The sequence below is a fragment of the Cokeromyces recurvatus genome (genome assembly GCF_025118155.1).
Source record: "Cokeromyces recurvatus strain NRRL 2243 chromosome Unknown BX663scaffold_38, whole genome shotgun sequence".
NCBI lineage: Eukaryota > Fungi > Mucoromycota > Mucoromycetes > Mucorales > Mucoraceae > Cokeromyces > Cokeromyces recurvatus.
The window spans coordinates 133,282-155,316 of record NW_026251424.1 but is presented as its reverse complement, the minus strand read 5'-3'; the positions used below and the strand labels follow the sequence as shown (position 1 = coordinate 155,316).

Here is a 22,035-nt window from a genome sequence, read left to right as displayed (position 1 = left end):
GATTCACTAATAATAGAAGAAGAAGATGAAGTGATGATGCAAGAAGAAGCAACAGCAGCAGCAGTTCCTGTCACAATTTTATCAACAGCACCAATCATTCCTGATGAAGATGAAGAGTTGTAATTTATTGGTTCAAAAATCTTTATGCAAAAAAAAAAAAAAAAAAACATGGGAAATTATAAAATATAAAAATAAAATGTCCGTCTTTCTTTCTTTCCTTCCTTCCTTTTTAAATAAATAAATAAATGTTTACAAAAATCATTAACAATATTCGTGATACTTTTAATCGTACGTCATCAAGTAATAAACAAAAGCCATCAAATAACACTGAATTACGTCGATGTTCAATAACTGAAGAACTAGAAAATAACGGTTCAACAATGGATAATCATAGTACAACTCCATCAGTAGTACTATTAACACCTAAAAGAAATCATTCTATCTCGGGTCCTATTCCAATTCGAAATAACGATGCAAATAACGAAAGACGTAGATCGTCCACTTTATTTGGTATTTCAAATGTTTCTTATGATGATTATGTACAAAAGGATCTTATTTCCAGCTCTTGGAGTTAGAGTGTAGCCGAAAAGGTCACTTTTTTATATATACATGTAAAGGAAAAAAAAAAGGAAAAAGGAAAAAAAAAAAAGGGAACGATTAATTTACATGTAGCTTTAAATAAGCATAATAGACATGCTGTGGCATATACATGTGTGTTCGTGTGTGCACATGTGTGTTTTAAAGAACAAGATAAATAACAGTTGATACTACTATTCACTACTTTTGACGAATAGAAATCCCTTATATTTGATGATTTGCTTTGTTTAGGTTTAATCTTTTTTTTTTTTTTTCTTTTTTTTTTTCGTTAAAAAGATATTTGTTTTACCGAACAAATCATTTGTATAAAGTAAATAAATAAATGAAAACCTATACAATAAAGTTGACTTTATATATCTATTTAAAGACGAGGACAGGGAGAAAATAAAAAAGGAAATATATAACGCAGCAGATTAACTGTTATTTCTATGTTTTACAAGTCTCTGTTTCGTGATTTTGATAGTTACTATTTATTGAATTTGTTGTACATTATAAAAGAAAAAAAAAAAAAAGATTACATGTATAGAAAAGGAAATCTGTAATGGATAGCTTTTGCTGTTAATAGTTATTACATTTACATCTTCATAGGTTGGGGTTGGTTTGCCTCTTTCTCAAGTTCAGCACTTTATATATATATATATGTACACATATGTATATAAAAAGGTTAGTGAATGCTTTCGTTATTTAAAATGACAAACTAATACCGTAATTGCTTTGAAAAATCATCCTCAATATCATCATCATCCCAATTATCTTCCCAAAAATGGGCATCATTCTGATCTTCTTCATTTTCTCCCCAGTCTAGATGTATAAAAGGGTTAAACTCGATTTAATTTTTGTAAACTATTTTTATTTACCTTCAGCAGCAAATTCCTCGAATTCATCATCTTCTTCAAGAGCTCCTAGTTGAGCTAAATTTTTCTTTGTTTGCTCCTCAGTTAATTTTTGTTGCTGTTGCTGTTGCTGTTGCTGTTGTTGTTGAGAGGATGACATTGTATGCGTAGACAAAAAAAAAAAAAAAAAAAAAAAGGATAGGGAAAATAAATTTCAAAATTCAAAAATAGGAAAACGCGTATGTCGTGACTTGTAATTCATGACGTAGTATTATTACGATTTCAATAAATTTTTTTGGATCTTTAATGAGCACGTCGTAATATGTAAATGATACTGCTCAATAAAATAAGAATGAAAAAAAGAAACTAAAAAGTCTTTGTTTGTAAAAAGTACAAGGTAAAAGGAGAGAGAAGAGACAACAGCAAAAAAATTTATATGTATATATATATATATATATAAATATTAATAAGAAGAATGATGCAATAGTTTCGCTTGCTAAATAATAACCATCACAGCAACCTAGGACCACCAGAATTCTGAATAGAAGAGGAAAGAGCTTATTAGAAAGTGTATGGTCTAATATCGTGAAGAATGGGGGTCTATTTTAGGCCAGAAGATAGTCCAAAGTGGGGCAAATATAATGTGAAATACGAGACTGTTTAACAGGTAGTAACTGGCTCAATAAGAAAGGATTATTGGATCAGCAATCGATAGAGAGGACAACGCATGTGTAGATAACGAATTAAATAAAATCAAGTAAATAATTTCCCAAGATAATGATAAATGCAAGTTTGAGACTCAATGCCATGATAGATACTCAAAGCATCAACGGTGAACACAGCTTTGTTTAACAGATAGCATAAGAAGTAGCCAAAAATAAATAAATAATGATTTATATCTGAATTGGGACAAAACACATTCAATAGCTTGTTATATTTGAAATTCAAACAAAATATAAAGTTCTTTTTTTCTTTTTGGGAGGAAGGCCAACAGAAATCTGCTTACTACTACATGTATTTTCTGGTTTTAAACCAACATTCTTCAATCAAGTTAAGGAAAGGGAAAGGAGAGTAAAGTGGCATAAACAAGGGCTTATCACCACGACTTTCAATAGCATCCATTACTTGTTAAATTCTACAGTTATTTATGATAATATTTAGCTCAATGTATAAATTTAGTATATTCATCTAGTGTATTTATTATTGAACTCATTCCCATCTCTTTGTACTAAAACTCGAATTACATACTACTATTATGACTGATTTGTTCCACTATTGTTTCTTAAATCTTATCCATATAACCAGTATCGAAGAAATACGGTTATAGTTGCACTTTTCAAAAATATATATACCGAATGAATAAGATGTACATTCATTATTCTTGTTAGGAGATATTAGAAATCAATAACAAATGCAGCAGATGAATTATCTATGTATCGAGCGGATAAGACATAGAAGAGTCAGTACCAGGAATAATAAAATGATAAATCATTGGTTTGTATGATGTAAATGAAACTTTAAAGTTTCAAGTCCATGCTGTTATGTATACTCAAGGCGTAATTTTTTTTTCTTTTGAGATATTTTGAGGTTTCAAGTATTACAATTTATTTCCCCATAATAAAAAAAAAACATATTTTAATGCATGTTATTGAGATGAAGCTTGTGTTATATTAGTTTTAGACTAGAATTATGAATAAAGTGTACTTTTTTTTTTTTTTTTCAGAAACAAAGATTTATACATAATACATGATTAACTTGTTAATTTTTCTTAAGAGCGCGTCTTGCTTTAACAGCTTCAGCTAATCCCTCCAACATTTGTTCTGTAGTAGCGAAATCTACACAGGCATCTGTAATTGATACACCATATTTCAAACTTGCAGGACCTTCCTTTGGAACACTTTGTTTTCCTTCATTAATGTTGGATTCAATCATAACACCAATTAACGCATCATCACCAGCAGTAATTTGTTGTGCTAAATCTTTGCATACTTTAGGTTGATTACGATGATCTTTACAAGAGTTGCCATGTGAACAATCAATCATAATATTAGGTCTCATACCAGCTGTTTCACATACAGCTCTTGCTTTATCTACATATTCTTTAGTATAGTTGGGTCCACTATTAGAGCCACGCAAAATAATATGACAGTCGGGGTTACCAGTCGTATGTGTGATACTGACAGTACCATTCTTAGTAACACCCAAGAAATGATGAGGTGAAGAAGCGGATTGAATACCATCTACTGCAATACGAACATTTCCATCTGTACCATTCTTAAAGCCAACAGGGAAAGACACTCCACTGGCTAATTCACGATGAAGTTGAGATTCAGTGGTACGTGCGCCAATAGCTCCCCAGGACATGAGGTCAGAAAGGTATTGAGGAGAGATTGTATCAAGTAATTCAACAGCAACAGGCATACCCATATCTGTAAGATCACAAAGAAGTCTACGTCCAATACGAAGACCCTTATTGATATCATAACTAAATATACATGTATATAAATGTATATACATATATGTATTAGACTCGTACATACACATACACCAAACACCTCTCTCTCATAATAAATATATTTATATATCTGTATATAATTGTTTACCTGTTGTTAATATCTGGATCATTAATCAAACCCTTCCAACCCACTGTTGTTCTAGGCTTTTCAAAGTATGAACGCATAATGATAACCAATTCATCTTGAAGTCTTTCTTTCACTTTTAATAATCTACGACCTAAAAAAAAAAAAAAAAAAAAAAAAAAAAAAAAAAAAAGAAAATAGAAAAAAGAAAAAGAAAAAAAAAAAGAAAATTAATGTACGTGTGACACAGATAAGCTGATACTTTGATCTTGTCACTTACAATAATCCTTAGCAGCCTCTGTATCGTGAATAGAACAAGGACCAACGATAACGATAAGACGATCATCTTTACCTTGCAAAATATTTGAGCACTCATCACGAGCCAATTTTGATGTTTCCTCAGATTTCTTTGACTATATAATAAACGCGGTGTTAAAAAAAATAAATTATTATTACTTAATCAAAATATTAAAATTTACTATAGGAAATTCTTCTTGTAAGAAAGCAGGAGTTAATAAAGCGTTGTAACCTGTGATACGAAGATCGTCTATCATTTTTTTTTTTTTTTTTTTAGATCAAATAATATGTATAAAAAGAAAAGAAAGAAACAAAAAGCTGAAATGAATTATTTATTACAAGGTAAGAAAGCAGTCCCCTTATTTTATTATTTTTTTTAAAAAATTGAAACTTAAACGTTAGAATATGTTAATGACTCACATAAACTCATAATGGAAGTTCGGCGACTAAAAGAAGTAGCCTATTTTTTTTAAATGAACGTTCAAAAAAAAAAAAAAAAAAAAAAGGTAAAACACATTCTATTTCATTGTTGAAACTCGTAAAAAAGTCAAAAACTATAAACTATCCTTTTTGTTTAATGCATGTTTCACTCTAAATATGCAAGTATACGTTATTATTTGTACATGTTTATATGTATTCAGAAAAAAAAACATCTTAATTGTCTTATATTATCAAAGTTTTCAAACACATAAATATTGTATTAGTTTTTGGCTGTAAATTTGCGGACGATAAATTTTGTTTTATGTGTAGCTTTATCGAGGGAAAAACGTTGGATAGCATTAAAGAACACGAAAGTTAGCTACAAGAGGTAATGATGAATAACGAAAGGATATCAATGAAGACTTTGTTATTAAGGCTTGTTGATTCAGTTATAATAAGATTAAATGCTGGCAAACATGCTAAAGAGGTTAAAGATACCTCTTTTTTTTCTCTCTCTCTCTCTCCTCCTCCACTTCAAAGTGGTTCAAAATATAGCCCTCAACATGAACCAATTCATCTTCTTTTTTTCAATTCAATTAGCTTACCTTTCTTTTAATACAGTTGCTTATTGTTGTATGTATGTATGTATGTATATATATATATGAACAAACAAAAACTAATTTCATAAAATAACATAGCCTGCTTAAGCCATAAGTAAAGAATACAATATATCTATTAAAGGTTCTTTTCAATCAATAATGGTGAATTATCCAGTAGACGTATTTTAGTCATGTGTTTATGATTTAATATCTATTGCTTGATCTTTTGAGTAGATATTATATATAGAAAAAAAAATTAAATAAGACTAATAAAATGCACATAATGTATGATAAGATAAAGTGTTCATTTAGCTTTTTGATATCATCCTACTTTCAATTACTTTTCAGTACAAGGGATCTTCATGCTTATTACTGAAAGAGATAAGAGCTTGATTGATCATAGTAGGAAAAAAAAATTAAAGTTGAACCACTATTTATCAACTTGGACTATAACATTGTCGTCTAAGGTTAATCCTGGAGAGTAGTTTGGATTTTAGTTTATAATACAGGAAATACTATGGCTGATAGACCATCCTAAACAATACTAATATTTGCACTAGAAGTTCTAATGTGTTTTTCTTAAACAGACTCAAGCTTGCTTCTATCATTCATTTCTTTTTCTATAAATATATAGTCAATAGCATATGCCTTCTAGGATTGAACTCTCTTTATCCTTCTTTTTAACTATTTTATCCTCTCAACAATCTTATACTGTTCTTTGTACTATTCAATTCAGAATAAAATGGCTCTATTAATACTCACTTTTAGGTATTAATTACTCAATTGTATATTCCATAGGTAATAGTTCGACTAATATACTTTATACTATGATTTTCATCTTCACTTTTTTTAGTTTGTCTTTTGAATTTAGGGTTTTTTAAGTTACTTTTTTTAATCTAAACTTCGCTAGAAATGACAGCTACTTTAAAATATTACATAATATTATAAATTCTACCAAAAAAAAAAAAGCTTAATTGGACAATATATTGTATTTTTCAGCAAATAAGAGAAAATTTCAGAAAAAATAAGAGAAAATTATTGGACAAATAAGAGAAAATTATTGAACAAATAAGAGAAAATTATTGAACAAATAAGAGAAAATTTTAGGTCAATTAAGAGAAAAAAAAAATGGCAATTAGCAAAAAATTTACTTATACTTAAATCTCATAAGTTTTTCTCCAGGGCTAAACACTTTTCAAAGAATCTGAGAGAATGGCGAATCCAGCCCTGGCAGTCTTTCTTAGTTACTTTGGAGCAGGCATCCATTATTCTGGGTGTGAGTGTCTCACCAGTTTCGAAAGGGCTTCTTTTGACGCCATACTTCACCTTCGACCAGAATAGCTCAATTGGGTTTAGGAATGGTGAGTACGGCGGAAGATATGCACACTTATAGCCTCTGCTTTCTATTAAGTTTCTTACTGTAGCTGGCTTATGTATGGGAGCATTATCCATTACCAAGTAAAAGCCCTTCATATTATTTCGGTCAAGAACATCCATCACATTACTCAAGTAATTTAAATAGTGCTCAGTCCTAGTTCCAACCTTAGCTGTCGTTGTAACAACCTTCCCATCTATTCTTCTCTTCTTAGCTCCCGAAACTAATATTGGCTTTCTCAAAGAGATGTCAATAATGCCGGTGCTAGAGATGGCACCAAGAATGGTTATTGTGGTGCCTTTTGAAGCAGGGACAGTTGTTTTAGCAGGTTCTCCTATCTTGGACCAGCCACGAGTGCGTGTCATGTGTAAATTGAACCCTGCTTCATCCAAAAAAACGCAATTATTCTCAAAGTCCATATTTTTATCAGCTAGCCATTGAAGGATGGTCTCCTTTCTCTTCTTAAGAGTTTCTTCCGAGTTTCTAGCAGATGAAATTTTCTCCAACTTCTTCATAGATAGTGCACAGCTGGTTCTAAGATGTCTGTATACTGCGGATGGGCTCACGGAGAGACTTGGAAATTCTTTGAGCAACAACTCGTGTATTCCAGCTACAGTTGCAGTTGAACACTCATCAACAATGTCGGTAATAAACTTTGTGTGTTTTTCAGTAAGCTCAGAGACAGTTCCCATTTTGCGCCCTCTTTTTTTCTGTTGAGGTATTTCCCCTGTTTTCTGCCATTGCGATTTGAAACGGTAAGCTGATTTCTCATTTATTCCTGTTTTTAAAGCTGCATCTTTTACAGGAACCTGTTCAATTAACAGGGAAATAAGCTTGTTGATATCTTGCTGAGTGTACACACATCTAGCATTGCTAGCGGCGTCTTTTTTTTCGGCCAGATCTCTGAGAGGCTTCTCTTCTTTCAAATCGCTCTCACTACCCTGTACATCAGCTTCATTTTCCTCCTTATCCGAGCTATTGCTGGCCTCATCACCCTCGTACCCTTCCTTCAGCTCCATCGTCGCATCTTCATCTAACTCCATGGCTGATGCAGTGATGTTGTACTCCCACTTCTTTCTCATCATTGACATTACGCTGACAATGATTTCAGGTACAGCTTCAATGTCATCGTCGCGTAGAGAAATTTCGTTCATATCAAAGTCAATATCCATTTTTTGTTAATAATAGTGAGAAAAGTGCTTTCTACTAATTGCCATTTTTTTTCTCTTAATTTTTCTTGGACTTTCTCTTAATTGACCTAAAATTTTCTCTTATTTGTTCAATAATTTTCTCTTATTTTTTCTGAAATTTTCTCTTATTTGTCCAATAATTTTCTCTTATTTTTTCTGAAATTTTCTCTTATTTGCTGAAAAATACAATACAATAATAAAAAAAAAAAAGTTACCGGTAACTTCTTCTTTTTCTATTTGTAACAAAATGGCTGGTATGGCTGATATAAAATATTTTTTGAAACATAGCTACTAATACATTATTTTTGTTTTAAGATATAACTACTCTCAGCGCCTTTATACTACCTTCCGAACATCGCCCCGGTACCGATATAATGAGTAAATTAGTACTGCGCCATCCTTCTGTCAGAAACATTATTGTCAATGCTGTACTAGGTATGGGCAAGGTACTTGCTTTTTTTAAGGTTAAATACAGCTTAACATAATGTTTTAATAATATAGGCTCTGAAGCCTCTTCTCAATATGTCGATCGGTCTACGGAATGGCCAAGTGGACGATGCTCAGATGTGTTGTTTGCCCCCATTGAAGTTACCATTTCCTTACCTCCTGTTCTAGTCGAAGTTCAAAATACAATTGACCTCAAGTTTATACAAAGAACCATTGAATACAGTCTTTCAGTTATCAAAGAACATGGTGTCTCACCGATCGTTGTTGTCTTCGGTATACATCCCACAAAACCAAGCGTAGCCAATGATTTAATACAAAGTGATCAGATACCATTGTTTTGATTAGCAAAGATAATGGAAGAAGAATAGACAGAAGACAAGTCTGTGAAAACTTCGTATAGTTTATTAAAGATAATACAAAAATTGTACAACGAAAATTACATGGAAAGATTGAGGGTTATTTATATGTTTTTACAAGGTAAGTGTTATCAATGGAAATATGATTCAGATAAGCAAGTTTTACTATAATAAAGTGTTTTACATAAAACATTGTCTCCGAATAATTCTGCGATCAATAAGATATATCTTTATTTCTTTTTTCTCCCTGAGTTGTCGCTGTTCCTAGAAACATAACGAATCATTATTATTGGACTGCGACACATCAATATTAATTCTCAGTGAATATGTCTAGCTGCAACAATACCAATTATTTATGAGCTACTATCATTATCATTGTATGAGATTTCATTATTTAACAATATTCAATATTATCAATGTATATCTGATATGTATCACTCAAGAACAATTATGTAATTGAATACACCAGTCATAATCCTGTTTGAATTATGTATATAATTATTATTATTGCTCGAACATTCTAACAATGACTATTATTAAAACTGAGTGTAGAATGAATATTACGCTGTGAGGTTCAATATACTAGTTTTATGTGAATAACCTCTTTATTATGTAATAAATGATGGTTTATTTCTATTAACTTACAGTGACTCACAAAACTGAGCGAATGTTTGATTAATTTTACAAAATGTTCAATTTATAAGACAAAACACTCTTGAAACTCTAGCGTACAATATATCAATAGAATGCTTGTTTTCTAAGGAATTTAATGATACCTTTGTTGATGACGTAGCTCAATTTTTCGGGGAGAAAAACGATTTTAAAATCCGACTATGCATTCGCTCAGTTTTGTGACCATGTCTGATTTTGACTTTTGGGCAATACCACAAGTTGGTATTCATGTCATGAGCTGACTTATAATGTCATGTTTCATGATTAAACATGCGGATCATAAATTCATTTAAGAAATTCTATCCTAACTCTCTCTTGATCCGCTCCATCTAATAATATTAAAATCACTAACACTTTGTTGTCAACAATATACCTAATTCGGTCGTAACTAATACTTTTCTGATTCACATCCTATCCTCAGACCTCTTTAACAATTCTTATAAATACCCCATCAGTTTAAATTCATAAATAAAACAATTGACTTTAGAACTATTGTTCGGTCTCGTTGACTCTTTTTTGTCTTAATATTATTTTTATTTTCTGATATTTTTTATTTGATATTTTAAAAGAAATATCACAGCGCGTCAGTAAAATTAGTCGCCTATTATTGGCTGGAAATAAAGGGAAAGTATAAGGAAAGTTTTTAGAGTAAAAGTAAGCTGTCTTTATTAATTTATGCTTGCTTGGGATTTATACAGTTTTTAACATTGTTGTCAGGATATTCTTGAACTATCACCTTTCCAGTAACCTCTTCATGTTAATGAGTGATGAACAGTTAAAGGTCAGATTCAAAGGGCGATTAGGGCCCACGACGAAGAGCGAGTGACTTTTTTTTTATTGTAAAGTTACCGGTAACTCTGGGTTACCGGTAACTTTTTTTTTTTTTATTATTGTATTGTATTTTTCAGCAAATAAGAGAAAATTTCAGAAAAAATAAGAGAAAATTATTGAACAAATAAGAGAAAATTTTAGGTCAATTAAGAGAAAGTCCAAGAAAAATTAAGAGAAAAAAAATGGCAATTAGTAGAAAGCACTTTTCTCACTATTATTAACAAAAAATGGATATTGACTTTGATATGAACGAAATTTCTCTACGCGACGATGACATTGAAGCTGTACCTGAAATCATTGTCAGCGTAATGTCAATGATGAGAAAGAAGTGGGAGTACAACATCACTGCATCAGCCATGGAGTTAGATGAAGATGCGACGATGGAGCTGAAGGAAGGGTACGAGGGTGATGAGGCCAGCAATAGCTCGGATAAGGAGGAAAATGAAGCTGATGTACAGGGTAGTGAGAGCGATTTGAAAGAAGAGAAGCCTCTCAGAGATCTGGCCGAAAAAAAAGACGCCGCTAGCAATGCTAGATGTGTGTACACTCAGCAAGATATCAACAAGCTTATTTCCCTGTTAATTGAACAGGTTCCTGTAAAAGATGCAGCTTTAAAAACAGGAATAAATGAGAAATCAGCTTACCGTTTCAAATCGCAATGGCAGAAAACAGGGGAAATACCTCAACAGAAAAAAAGAGGGCGCAAAATGGGAACTGTCTCTGAGCTTACTGAAAAACACACAAAGTTTATTACCGACATTGTTGATGAGTGTTCAACTGCAACTGTAGCTGGAATACACGAGTTGTTGCTCAAAGAATTTCCAAGTCTCTCCGTGAGCCCATCCGCAGTATACAGACATCTTAGAACCAGCTGTGCACTATCTATGAAGAAGTTGGAGAAAATTTCATCTGCTAGAAACTCGGAAGAAACTCTTAAGAAGAGAAAGGAGACCATCCTTCAATGGCTAGCTGATAAAAATATGGACTTTGAGAATAATTGCGTTTTTTTGGATGAAGCAGGGTTCAATTTACACATGACACGCACTCGTGGCTGGTCCAAGATAGGAGAACCTGCTAAAACAACTGTCCCTGCTTCAAAAGGCACCACAATAACCATTCTTGGTGCCATCTCTAGCACCGGCATTATTGACATCTCTTTGAGAAAGCCAATATTAGTTTCGGGAGCTAAGAAGAGAAGAATAGATGGGAAGGTTGTTACAACGACAGCTAAGGTTGGAACTAGGACTGAGCACTATTTAAATTACTTGAGTAATGTGATGGATGTTCTTGACCGAAATAATATGAAGGGCTTTTACTTGGTAATGGATAATGCTCCCATACATAAGCCAGCTACAGTAAGAAACTTAATAGAAAGCAGAGGCTATAAGTGTGCATATCTTCCGCCGTACTCACCATTCCTAAACCCAATTGAGCTATTCTGGTCGAAGGTGAAGTATGGCGTCAAAAGAAGCCCTTTCGAAACTGGTGAGACACTCACACCCAGAATAATGGATGCCTGCTCCAAAGTAACTAAGAAAGACTGCCAGGGCTGGATTCGCCATTCTCTCAGATTCTTTGAAAAGTGTTTAGCCCTGGAGAAAAACTTATGAGATTTAAGTATAAGTAAATTTTTTGCTAATTGCCATTTTTTTTTTCTCTTAATTGACCTAAAATTTTCTCTTATTTGTTCAATAATTTTCTCTTATTTGTTCAATAATTTTCTCTTATTTGTCCAATAATTTTCTCTTATTTTTTCTGAAATTTTCTCTTATTTGCTGAAAAATACAATATCCTCTTAATGTGTGGATAATACTTTAATTCTGAACTCGTTCCTTCAGATTTTTTTTATCAAGTCACAAAATATTGTTTTCAATGAAAAGTATGTAACCCCACACATATTATCCTTGCTTTTTATAATAGCTGGTTTTTTTTTTTTTTTTTTTTTTTTTTTTTTTTTTTTTTTTTTTTTTTTTTTTTTTTTTTTTTTTTTTTTTGTTTGTTTGTTTGACATGTTGCTCAATTTGGGAAGAGCCATTACAAGATCATCTAAAAGTTTAAAGCCTGTATTTCAAGCAGGAACCAACTATGCAAAAAAGGTTGCACCTTTAACGCCAGGTATATTTGATAAAACTTTTATAACTGTCAACGCTAAATTAACTTTCCTCTACTTTTTTTTTCCTTTCTTTTTTTTTTGTTAGCCTTAACCTTAAGAACTTTTTCCATTCAAATCCCAAAACATGCTGAAATAGTTGAAGCAAATGTGACTCCACCACCTAAATTATCTCCTGAGCATGAGCATACACCACAAACACTTTTAAATGTATTAGAAGAATGTAGGCAAACGGGAAAAATGATGGACGCCATCACAACTGTTCAAACTGCTCAAGATCTTAACTTGGCAACACCTGAATTATACCTTCGTTTAATTAATATACTAGGAGAATTACCTTTTGAGCTTCAAGAATGTGCTGTTGTTGCTCATTGGTTTTATTCACCTAAATCAGAATTGCCTGCTGAGACCCTTAACAATCTTGATATCTGGAAAAGTTTATTAAAACTTGGATTTAATTTTGGATCAACATATCGTGCAGAAGACCTTAGCAACCTTGTTCGTCGATTTACACACATTTTTGACCTGTCAACTTTAGAAGACGAAACTATGTGGGCATTGTTAATAAGGGTAAGATATATAAAGATTTAATAATAGGAGGAGAAGGGCTTTTTTTTTTCTTTTTTTCTTTTTCTTTTTTTTTTTTTTTTTTTTTTTTTTTAGTCTTTTATTTAATTAGTGTTATATAATAAATAGGCCTATGGGATTATTCATAAATCTGAACTCATTTCGGATAGTCTTGCAAAAATTGAAAATAATCAAAATAACAAGAGTATTGTTTATTCAAGTGCATTATTGTCATACGCTGCAGTAAATTCTCATGAAAATGTAGAAAAGATGTTGGAGAAGCTAAAAGAAACTAACTCGCTTTCGCATCGTACGCTTTTGAAATTAATTCGTTGTTATGGATTCAATGGTGATATTAGTCGTACTTCAAAATATGTGACTATGTATAATACTCTATATCCTGACGAGTGTTGTAATGTGTCAATGCTTTTGATTGCTCACAAGGTTGCATTACAAAAGATTCACAAACACCTAAGTCGAACACGTGGTTCACAGGGGCTAAACCTAAAGCCTGTTTATTTGACAGAACTTGATCAGATACATGCATCATGGACAGATTTAACAAATAACTTGCTCAAGGACTCTACAAAATCAGTAGATATTACTGATTGCAATGTTATTTTAGAATATTTAACTATCGCTAATCATATTGATCCTGTTCAATTTCCAATGGAAAAAGCTGAAGAGTTTCTTGATTCTTACATGCCTAACCATTCAATTAAACCTGATGATGTAAGTTATCAAGTTATGCTAACAGGCTATTCGGCTTCACAACAATACAAGGACATTCATCGCAACATTAGGCTCCATAAAGCCCTAGAAATAATTGTTAGGATGCAATCGGAAGGAATAAAGACTCTCAAGCACTCTATATTCCATGCCCTTTTCCATGCCTGCCTTCCTCATCGAAATGGCCATTATTACTTTGACAACTTTAGGTTAAATTCTTTACTTCCTACTCGTCCATATGCACACAATCGATTTAATATAGATCCACGTATATTTGAAATCGAAAAAATTATGTTAGAAGGCAAACTACCTCATGATCGTTTTACTTTAACCACCATGTTAACTTGCTTAGCCAGTGGAGGACAATTTAAAGCATTCCGTAGAAGATGGAATGCACTTAAACTTTATGGACTTCGACGAGATATTGGTATGTATCGACTTGTATTTGCTCTGTCCTCTTTAGATCCTACAGAGTCCAAATATGCTATTGCAGTTATACGAAATGAAATGAAGCGAGAAATTCCAAAGGATCGTATGGATTGGGATACCTATAGAGCCATGCTAGACTGCTGTATATCTGCCCAATTACCTATAGAAGCGAAGGAGATCATGAAAGAGATGACGAAAAATTGTGAACACATTCATCGCACCAAAACTCATGCTAATGATCTTGTTAAATGGCCATTCCTTGATGAACCTAATTTCTATCTTCCTCTACTTCGTGCAGCCGTATCACTGCCTGGTTTGAATGCAAATAAGATTATAAAAGAAATCGATGATAAAAAAATTACTTATAACCAAGGCATTTGGGAAGCTCTATTATCCAAATTAACACTAGAAGATGATAAACAAGGCATACAACAATTATTTAATAAATATACCATGTATCGTTTTGAAAAGGAAGGTAAAATTCCTGTACCTGTTCGAGAAGCATCTAGTCCTGCAATCCCCTTTCCATCTGCACCTTACAAGACATTGGATATAAAGTTCATTGATGCTTACCTAGCTACTTTAATTGATTCTCAAGATATATCACTTGTCTTTGATGTCTTGCGCACCTTGACCGAGCAAACAAATAAACTTGGTATCTCACGTTCTTTATTGAAAGGTATCGTACATTTAGCCAAAAAAGAAAAATCAAAAGATGAATTACAATGGTTCAAGGATGAGGTATTACCTAAGGTGCCAGTACAAAATAAGAGTGTAAGAATGTTAGGAAAACAGATAGATGCTTATTTAAACTAATGATATAAAAATAAATAAATACGTCTGAGACAATCCTAACTTTTTTTTTGTTTTGTTGAGCCTGAAAATTCAATTTATTTTTAATCCTTCTTGCTATTTATTAATATCCTCCACTTTTTTTTTTTTAATTTTTTTAATTTTTTTTTTAATTAGGGTAATTCATTTATTATCTTTCCTTTAGAGGGCTAATCTGAACCTTTAACGTTTATTTTGATTTAGGACAAAAAAAAAAAAAGAAGATACCACAGTATCTTTATTTTCTTTAAAAGCAAGTTTCTCTCTCTCTCTTTTTTTTTTAAAGAAAAAAAAATGGTATCTTCTACATCTTTTTCACAAAATCTGTCATCTCCCAGAAGTTCAATACAAACAACTAGTTCCTCAGTTGCATCTAGTAATGTTTTTGTCATTAATGCTCTTGAAAAAATTGCTTCAGCAAAAGAATCAAGACGTAATAAACCTTTAAAAGAAGCAGTAGATACTGCTTTAAGTAAGTATTGTACATGAAGATAAAAAAAAAAACATATTAATTTACTTTTGAATTATATAGAAATGTTGAAGGATAATGAACCAGTACCTGAAGGGCAAACTCGGTAAATAATTTAAAAATGAAATCTTTTTTTTTTATACAAGTAATCTAATCAGCAATTTCATAAAACACACACACACATAACAATAATAGTTCAGCTATCATTTTAACTGCACTTCAAACAGCTATTGATACTCGTTCAGTCAACTTGATGACAATTGCACTCGATTGTCTTGGCAAATTTATAACTTATAATTATGTTGCTGATATGGAAAATGAAGTAGCGCAATCTCAAGTCATGGAGAAAGTTGTAAATGGTATTTGTGATTGTTTTATTGGAGAAGAAACAGACAAAAAAGTTCAATTACAGATTATTAAAGTAAGGATTTTCCCGCAAGAAAAGAAAAAAGTAGTACGCTAACTTGTGTGTGTGTGTGTTTTTTTTTAAGGCACTTTTGGATGCAGTCTATTCAACAAGTAATCCACTTCATTTATCAGCCCTATTAAAAGCAGTCAGAACAACTTATAATATCTTTCTACTTTCTCGTAATAATGATAACCAAAATGTTGCCCAGATCACGATGACTCAAATGGTTGATCATATCTTTAGACGAGTGAAATTAAATCCTAATGTTCAGGTAATGCAAAAGGATAATACAGAATCGAGTCAAGAAGATAATAATAGGATGACAGAAGAAGAAGGAAAGGAAAAAGAAGAAGATAGTGACGAGAAAGATAGAGATGAACAACCTACAACAGATAAAGAGACTGTAACTACAATAACAGCAACAAATGCACCACATGAAACAGAAGCCGAATCAGCATCCTATCAACAACAAATCATTGTAGAAGCCAACATGGCTCGTACAGAAATGAATCATAAACTTCCTACTGGAAAATCGAAAGATAATTATGAAGATTTCTTAAACGATACAGCCAATGTTTTTCAAGAAGAAAATCATGATTCCTCTACTACATTAAACAAAAATAATCTTACTACTACTACTGCTACTACTACACTGTCTAACGAGGCATCGTAAGTTTTCTTTTTCCTTTTTTTCCTTTATTTATTTTAAATGTATATAGTCATTTATTTATTATATACACAGTGGTATTTCAGAAGGCAAAAATTCATTTGAAAACGAAGGCATTCAAAAGGGAGAATCAGAAACAGAAGCTGACCTTTATATTAAAGATGCTATTCTAGTCTTTAGGGCTTTATGTAAACTTTCTAAGAAATCTATTCAATCTGAATGGTAAGGCAAATATTCAATTAATATAGTAATGTTTTTTTGCACTAATTCAAATTCATTAAAAAAAAAATAGGGGAAATGATATGAGATCTTATTCTATGCGATCAAAATTACTTTCTTTACACTTAATTTTGACTATTATGATGTCTCACATTGATGTGTTTACTTCAGAGGACGTTTATTTCTCTGCTGCCGTGAAGGATCCCAGTGGACATAAGGCAAATCCTTTTATTTTAGAAGTGAAGCAGTACTTATGTCCTAGTCTAGGTCGAAACGCCTTTTCTGTTGTTCCTCAAGTATTTGATATCACTCATGAAATTTTATGGCGTGTCGTTCAAGGTTTGCGTATGTATTTGAAGAACGAAATTGAAATCTTCTTGAAGGAGATTGTATTGCGTATTTTAGAAATGCGTAATGCATCAAATCAACAAAAGCATTCACTATTAAAAGGCGTATTACGTATCTGTGAGGATCCTCAAACATTAGTTGATATTTATTTAAATTATGATTGCGATCGACAAGCGCTTGATAATATTTATGAACGATTAGTGAATGTATTATCTAAAGTCACTACCTCTCATAATCAACCAACAACAAATAGTAAAGAGTATGACAGCCATCCTATCACTTCATCTAATATTCATATAGGTCTTCACAATCATTCAGTTGTTATCCCACCTCCTTTGACAACAGCTACTATCTTACATACGGATAAACAGAACTCTCAATTAGCTATGCCTGAATCTGCTATTCGCTTTAAATCTTTAGAGTGTTTGATTGCTGTCCTACGTTCTTTAGTCGCTTGGTATACTAATAATTCTGTCAGTATTACGGCAAGTGATGAATCCAAAAGAGATGAAGATACTCCACGGGCAAGTGAAGACCAATCGTTACATTCTATTACAACTCATTCTAATACCTCTACTTCACGACTCAATTCTCCTGCCACAAATGGTTCAAGTACTGCTCTTAATTATAGTAACTCTTCTCGTTTAGATGACCCTGAAGAATTTGAAAATTTAAAACATCATAAGCAATTACTTCAAGAGGGTATTCGTCAATTCAATTGGAAGCCAAAGAAAGGCCTTACTATACTTGCTAAGAATGGTTTCTTAAACTTACAAGATCCTCATAGTGTTGCTAAATTCTTATTAACCACAGAGGGTTTAAACAAAACTTTGATCGGTGAATACTTGGGTGAAGGGTAAGAACAAAAAAAAAAAAAAAAAAAAAAAAAAAAAAAAAAAAAAAAAAAAAAAAAAAAAAAGGTAAAATACAAGCTTGTTTTGTGTCTAATCTATTAAACAGTGATGCAGAAAATATTGCTATTATGCATGCATTTGTTGATGAAATGGATTTCTCAAATATGAAGTTTACAGAGGCATTGCGATTTTTCCTCCAAGCCTTCCGTTTACCTGGTGAAGGTCAAAAGATTGATCGATTCATGTTGAAATTTGCTGAAAGATATGTTCATGGCAATGCGGGTGTCTTTGCTAACGCAGGTTTGTCTTTATTATGTGTGATTATTATTATTGTTATATATAATATTTATTCTATTTCTATTTTTTTTTTGGTATTCTACTTTAGAAACTGCTTATGTACTTGCTTATTCAGTTATTATGTTAAATACAGATCTTCATAGCCCTCACGTCAAGAATAGAATGACATTGGAAGATTTTATTAAAAATAACCGTGGCATTGATGATGGGGCTGATATTCCTCGTGAATTTTTGGAAGCTGTTTTTGATGAAATTCAAAAGGATGAGATTAAAATGAAAGATGAAGTAGAAGCAGCTAATGAAGCAGCTTTGGTCTCAGCATCTGGTGCAAATGGTGTTTTAGGTATTAGTGGCTTACAAAGCGCCTTAGTGAGTGCTGGTATTGCCCGTGATGTTCGTCGAGAGGCCTATCAAGCGGTCACAGAAGAAATGGGATCTAAAACAGAGGCTATGTTTCGTAATATGCTTGCGAGTCGTCGTCGTGCAGAAGGAAATGATACGATTACTTTCTATAGTGCATCCCATGTTGAGCATGTACGTCCTATGTTTGAAATTGCTTGGATGGCATTTTTAGCTGGCATTTCTGGTCCACTTCAAGAATCAGATGATCTGGCTACCGTTAATCTTTGTCTTGACGGCTTTAAGAATGCTATTCGAATTATTTGTCTATTTCATACTGTTCAATCTGAAGATGTTGATCTTCAACGTGATGCCTTTATTACCACACTTACCAAGTTTACTTTCTTGACAAACTTGAATGAGATGAAACCAAAGAATGTAGAAGCCATTAGAACCCTATTAGAAGTAGCAGCTGTGGATGGTAATTACTTGAAAGGTTCTTGGAAGGAAATTTTGTCCACTGTTAGTCAGTTGGAAAGATTTCAACTAATTACAAGTGGTCTAGACGAAGGAAATGGACCTATAATGGATATTAATAGACGATCTACTAATTCCCCTATAAAAGCTTCTATGGAAATGGGGCGTCGTACTTCTACTATCAATGGTCGAGCTCGTGTTACAAGTCCTAATCGTTCCAATACTCAATTATCCTTGACTGAAGAAGTTGCATCTGCTAGTTCATCACAATCTCTTGTCGTTGCTGTCGATCGTTTATTTACTTCTACAGTTAATTTGAATGGCGTAAGTAACCAAATATTTCATATATATATATACATGTATGTATCCCTCTCCTTATAAATATATATAAATATAAATACATATGTATGTATGTATGTATATATACATATATTACTCTAGGAAGCTATCGTTGATTTTGTACGCGCTCTTTGTGAAACATCTTGGGAAGAAATTGTGTCCTCTGCTCATATGGAACATCCACGTATGTACAGCTTGCAAAAACTGGTTGAAATTTCTTACTATAATATGAATCGTATTCGTATGGAATGGTCCAACATTTGGGCTATCCTTGGAGAATACTATAATAAAGTAGGTTGTCAATCCAACTTTAATGTAGCTTTCTTTGCATTGGATTCGCTACGTCAATTAGCTATGAAGTTTTTAGAAAAGGAAGAATTACCCCATTTCAAGTTCCAAAAGGATTTCTTAATGCCCTTCCGTGAAGTCCTTGCTAACAACCCTGACGTGACTATCAAAGATATGGTCTTGCGCTGTCTTCAACAAATGATTCAAGCTAGACCGCATCATTTGAGATCAGGTTGGAAAACGATGCTCTCTGTTTTTGCTACGGGCGCTTGTGAATCATCTGAATCAATTGTTCATATGACATTTGATATTGTTCGTGGAGTTACTAACGAACGCTTTGGTGATATCGTTGCTAATGGCACCTTTCCCGACTATATATCTTGTCTTGTTGAATTTGCTAAAAATCAAAAATTCCAAAAGATTAGTTTACCTGCCTTAGATATGATCAAGAATACGATTCCAAAAATGATTGAAATTGCAAACAAGACGGTACCTTTAGAAATTAATGATGCGCATGCCTTAACTGCCTCTACACTACCAGCCTCTGGTGATGACTTTTTAATCAAATTTTGGTTTGCTGTTCTTTACGGGTTAAAAGAAGTTATAATGCAAAGTGACGATGTAGAGGTTCGTAAGCGAGCACTTGTTTATTTATTTGAAACATTAAAAAGACACGGTTCATCATTCACACCTGAATTTTGGACAACTATTACACGACAAATTGTATTCCCACTATTTGACGACCTCAAAAGTGAAGGAACAAAACGTAAGATGACACCAGAGGATTTAAGTGTTTGGTTATCAACTACGATGATTGAAGCGCTTCGTAATGTTGTTGATTTATATACATTTTATTTTGATAATATGAAAGATATGATGAGTCATGTATTGGGCCTTTTCAGTGTTTGTATTACTCAGGGTAAGCCATCTTAAAATGAACTCATTATATATGCGTATAAAGAAAAAGAATTAACGATATTGGTTTTTTTTTTCTTTTTAAAGATAATGATACACTTGCACATATTGGCTGTGAATGCCTTGATCAATATATTGAAGCAAATGTTGAAAAATTTGATAATCACTGCTGGGACTTGGTGACAGAGACATTTGAAAATTTATTTGAAAAGACAACAGCATATGGACTATTTAATGGTACACAGGATTTGGTGGAAAGAATGAAAGCAGTCTCATCAAGCGAAGCTTCAGGGCAACAAGATGATACAGCTAATAATTTTGAAATAAGTGAGGAACGACAAAGAAACTTCCAGCAAGTGATCATTAAATGTGTATTACAGCTTATGTTAATTCAAACTGTTACTGATTTGTTAGCTAAGGATAATGTCTATAGTACATATCCAGCTTCTCACCTTATGTCCTTAATGGGTTGTTTAGGCCGATCTTTCCACTTTGCTAAAAGATTTAATATGGATAATGATCTTAGGATGGCACTTTTTAGATTTGGTAAAATATACCGTTTTTTTTTTTTTTTTTTTTTTTTTTTTTTTTTTTTTTGTAACCGATAGTAACACGCTTGTATTATTATTATTATTATTTAATAGGCTTTATGAAACAACTTCCTAACTTGTTAAAACAAGAAACTTCCAGTGGTGGATGTTATGTATCTGTATTAATGAGAATGTACGCCAACCTAGAGAATATTCATGATCGCGATGATAAACGAGAAGAAATTGAAAAGATTTTGATACCGTAAATTTCGTAACAAATTAACCTATTTTATATGGATGATAGATATTAATAACTTTATTTTATCTTAGACTTTGTAATGAGATTTTCGTACTCTATGCTGAACTTGATCATGAAACAAAACCAAAAAATATCGCAGCTTGGACTCCTGTCGTTGTTAATATTCTAAATGGTTTAGCGCAACTACAAGATGAAGATTTTCTGAAACACGTACCTCGATTCTATCTCCCATCTATTGAGCTTTTAGGTCAAGAAAGTTTATTACCTGAAATTCGTATGGCTTTACGAAATTTGTTAGTTCGTGTAGGAACTGCATATAATATAACAATTAAAAAGTAGAGCACAAAATAAAATATATGTATATATTTATATACATTTTAGAATCTAATCTAATCTAATGCAAACACACTAATAATGTTCTTTAACTTGAGTAGATTTGTCCTCTATAACATTGTTACATTATTTAACCCTCTAATTCTTATTTTCTCCAATAAGCTATAGCAATTGTTTTAGTTAAAAGAAAATTGATGTTATCTTAAGGAGATCATGAATATTTAACCGCTAACTGCATATGTCTGTAATAGACGACACAAAAAGCTGGTTTTCATACTGTACGTTTTTTTTTTCTTCTTCTTCTTCTGAACCTTGTCTATTTTATCTCTATAAATAATCGCAAGTTCTTGGATTTGACGTACAGATACGTTTTTATTGTATTACTTGGATAAGTTTATATACTCTGAGGGATACAATGTTATTATTTGCA

At 32.3% G+C, this 22,035-nt stretch overlaps 6 protein-coding genes across 6 annotated transcripts; 4 read left to right on the top strand and 2 right to left on the bottom strand.

The window, feature by feature from the left end:
- The first annotated feature begins 222 nt into the window (after window positions 1-222).
- Window positions 223-851, top strand: BX663DRAFT_524239 (uncharacterized protein). The gene is made up of 2 exons (XM_051529611.1): window positions 223-611; window positions 684-851. The coding sequence occupies exon 1, from the start codon at window positions 246-248 to the stop codon at window positions 573-575; it is 330 nt and encodes a 109-aa protein (XP_051378627.1). The 5' UTR covers window positions 223-245; the 3' UTR covers window positions 576-611; window positions 684-851.
- On the bottom strand, window positions 841-1,598 carry BX663DRAFT_524235 (DSS1/SEM1 family-domain-containing protein). Its single transcript, XM_051529610.1, has 4 exons — window positions 1,455-1,598; window positions 1,302-1,398; window positions 1,116-1,220; window positions 841-1,040 (listed from the first exon to the last, which is right to left on the bottom strand). Exons 1-3 carry the CDS (start codon window positions 1,588-1,590, stop codon window positions 1,172-1,174), a joined length of 282 nt encoding a protein of 93 aa, XP_051378626.1. The 5' UTR covers window positions 1,591-1,598; the 3' UTR covers window positions 841-1,040; window positions 1,116-1,171.
- A 1,416-nt stretch (window positions 1,599-3,014) lies between these two features.
- Window positions 3,015-4,590, bottom strand: BX663DRAFT_461572 (3-deoxy-7-phosphoheptulonate synthase). Its single transcript, XM_051523952.1, has 4 exons — window positions 4,489-4,590; window positions 4,290-4,422; window positions 4,034-4,163; window positions 3,015-3,915 (listed from the first exon to the last, which is right to left on the bottom strand). The coding sequence occupies exons 1-4, from the start codon at window positions 4,561-4,563 to the stop codon at window positions 3,189-3,191; spliced, it is 1,065 nt and encodes a 354-aa protein (XP_051378625.1). The 5' UTR covers window positions 4,564-4,590; the 3' UTR covers window positions 3,015-3,188.
- A 3,547-nt stretch (window positions 4,591-8,137) lies between these two features.
- BX663DRAFT_489908 (uncharacterized protein) lies at window positions 8,138-8,678 on the top strand (the record flags this gene model as incomplete). The annotated part of the gene is made up of 3 exons (XM_051524932.1): window positions 8,138-8,144; window positions 8,206-8,325; window positions 8,392-8,678. The coding sequence occupies 3 exons, from the start codon at window positions 8,138-8,140 to the stop codon at window positions 8,676-8,678; spliced, it is 414 nt and encodes a 137-aa protein (XP_051378624.1).
- Window positions 8,679-12,181: 3,503 nt separating this feature from the next.
- BX663DRAFT_564595 (uncharacterized protein) lies at window positions 12,182-14,912 on the top strand. The gene is made up of 3 exons (XM_051532053.1): window positions 12,182-12,311; window positions 12,395-12,876; window positions 13,003-14,912. Exons 1-3 carry the CDS (start codon window positions 12,206-12,208, stop codon window positions 14,845-14,847), a joined length of 2,433 nt encoding a protein of 810 aa, XP_051378623.1. The 5' UTR covers window positions 12,182-12,205; the 3' UTR covers window positions 14,848-14,912.
- A 244-nt stretch (window positions 14,913-15,156) lies between these two features.
- Window positions 15,157-21,611, top strand: BX663DRAFT_442726 (uncharacterized protein; the record flags this gene model as incomplete). The annotated part of the gene is made up of 12 exons (XM_051523532.1): window positions 15,157-15,334; window positions 15,395-15,437; window positions 15,527-15,752; window positions 15,823-16,409; window positions 16,483-16,629; window positions 16,700-17,830; window positions 17,935-18,128; window positions 18,241-19,265; window positions 19,383-20,487; window positions 20,571-21,029; window positions 21,128-21,275; window positions 21,344-21,611. The coding sequence occupies 12 exons, from the start codon at window positions 15,157-15,159 to the stop codon at window positions 21,609-21,611; spliced, it is 5,511 nt and encodes a 1,836-aa protein (XP_051378622.1).
- Window positions 21,612-22,035: the final 424 nt, after the last annotated feature.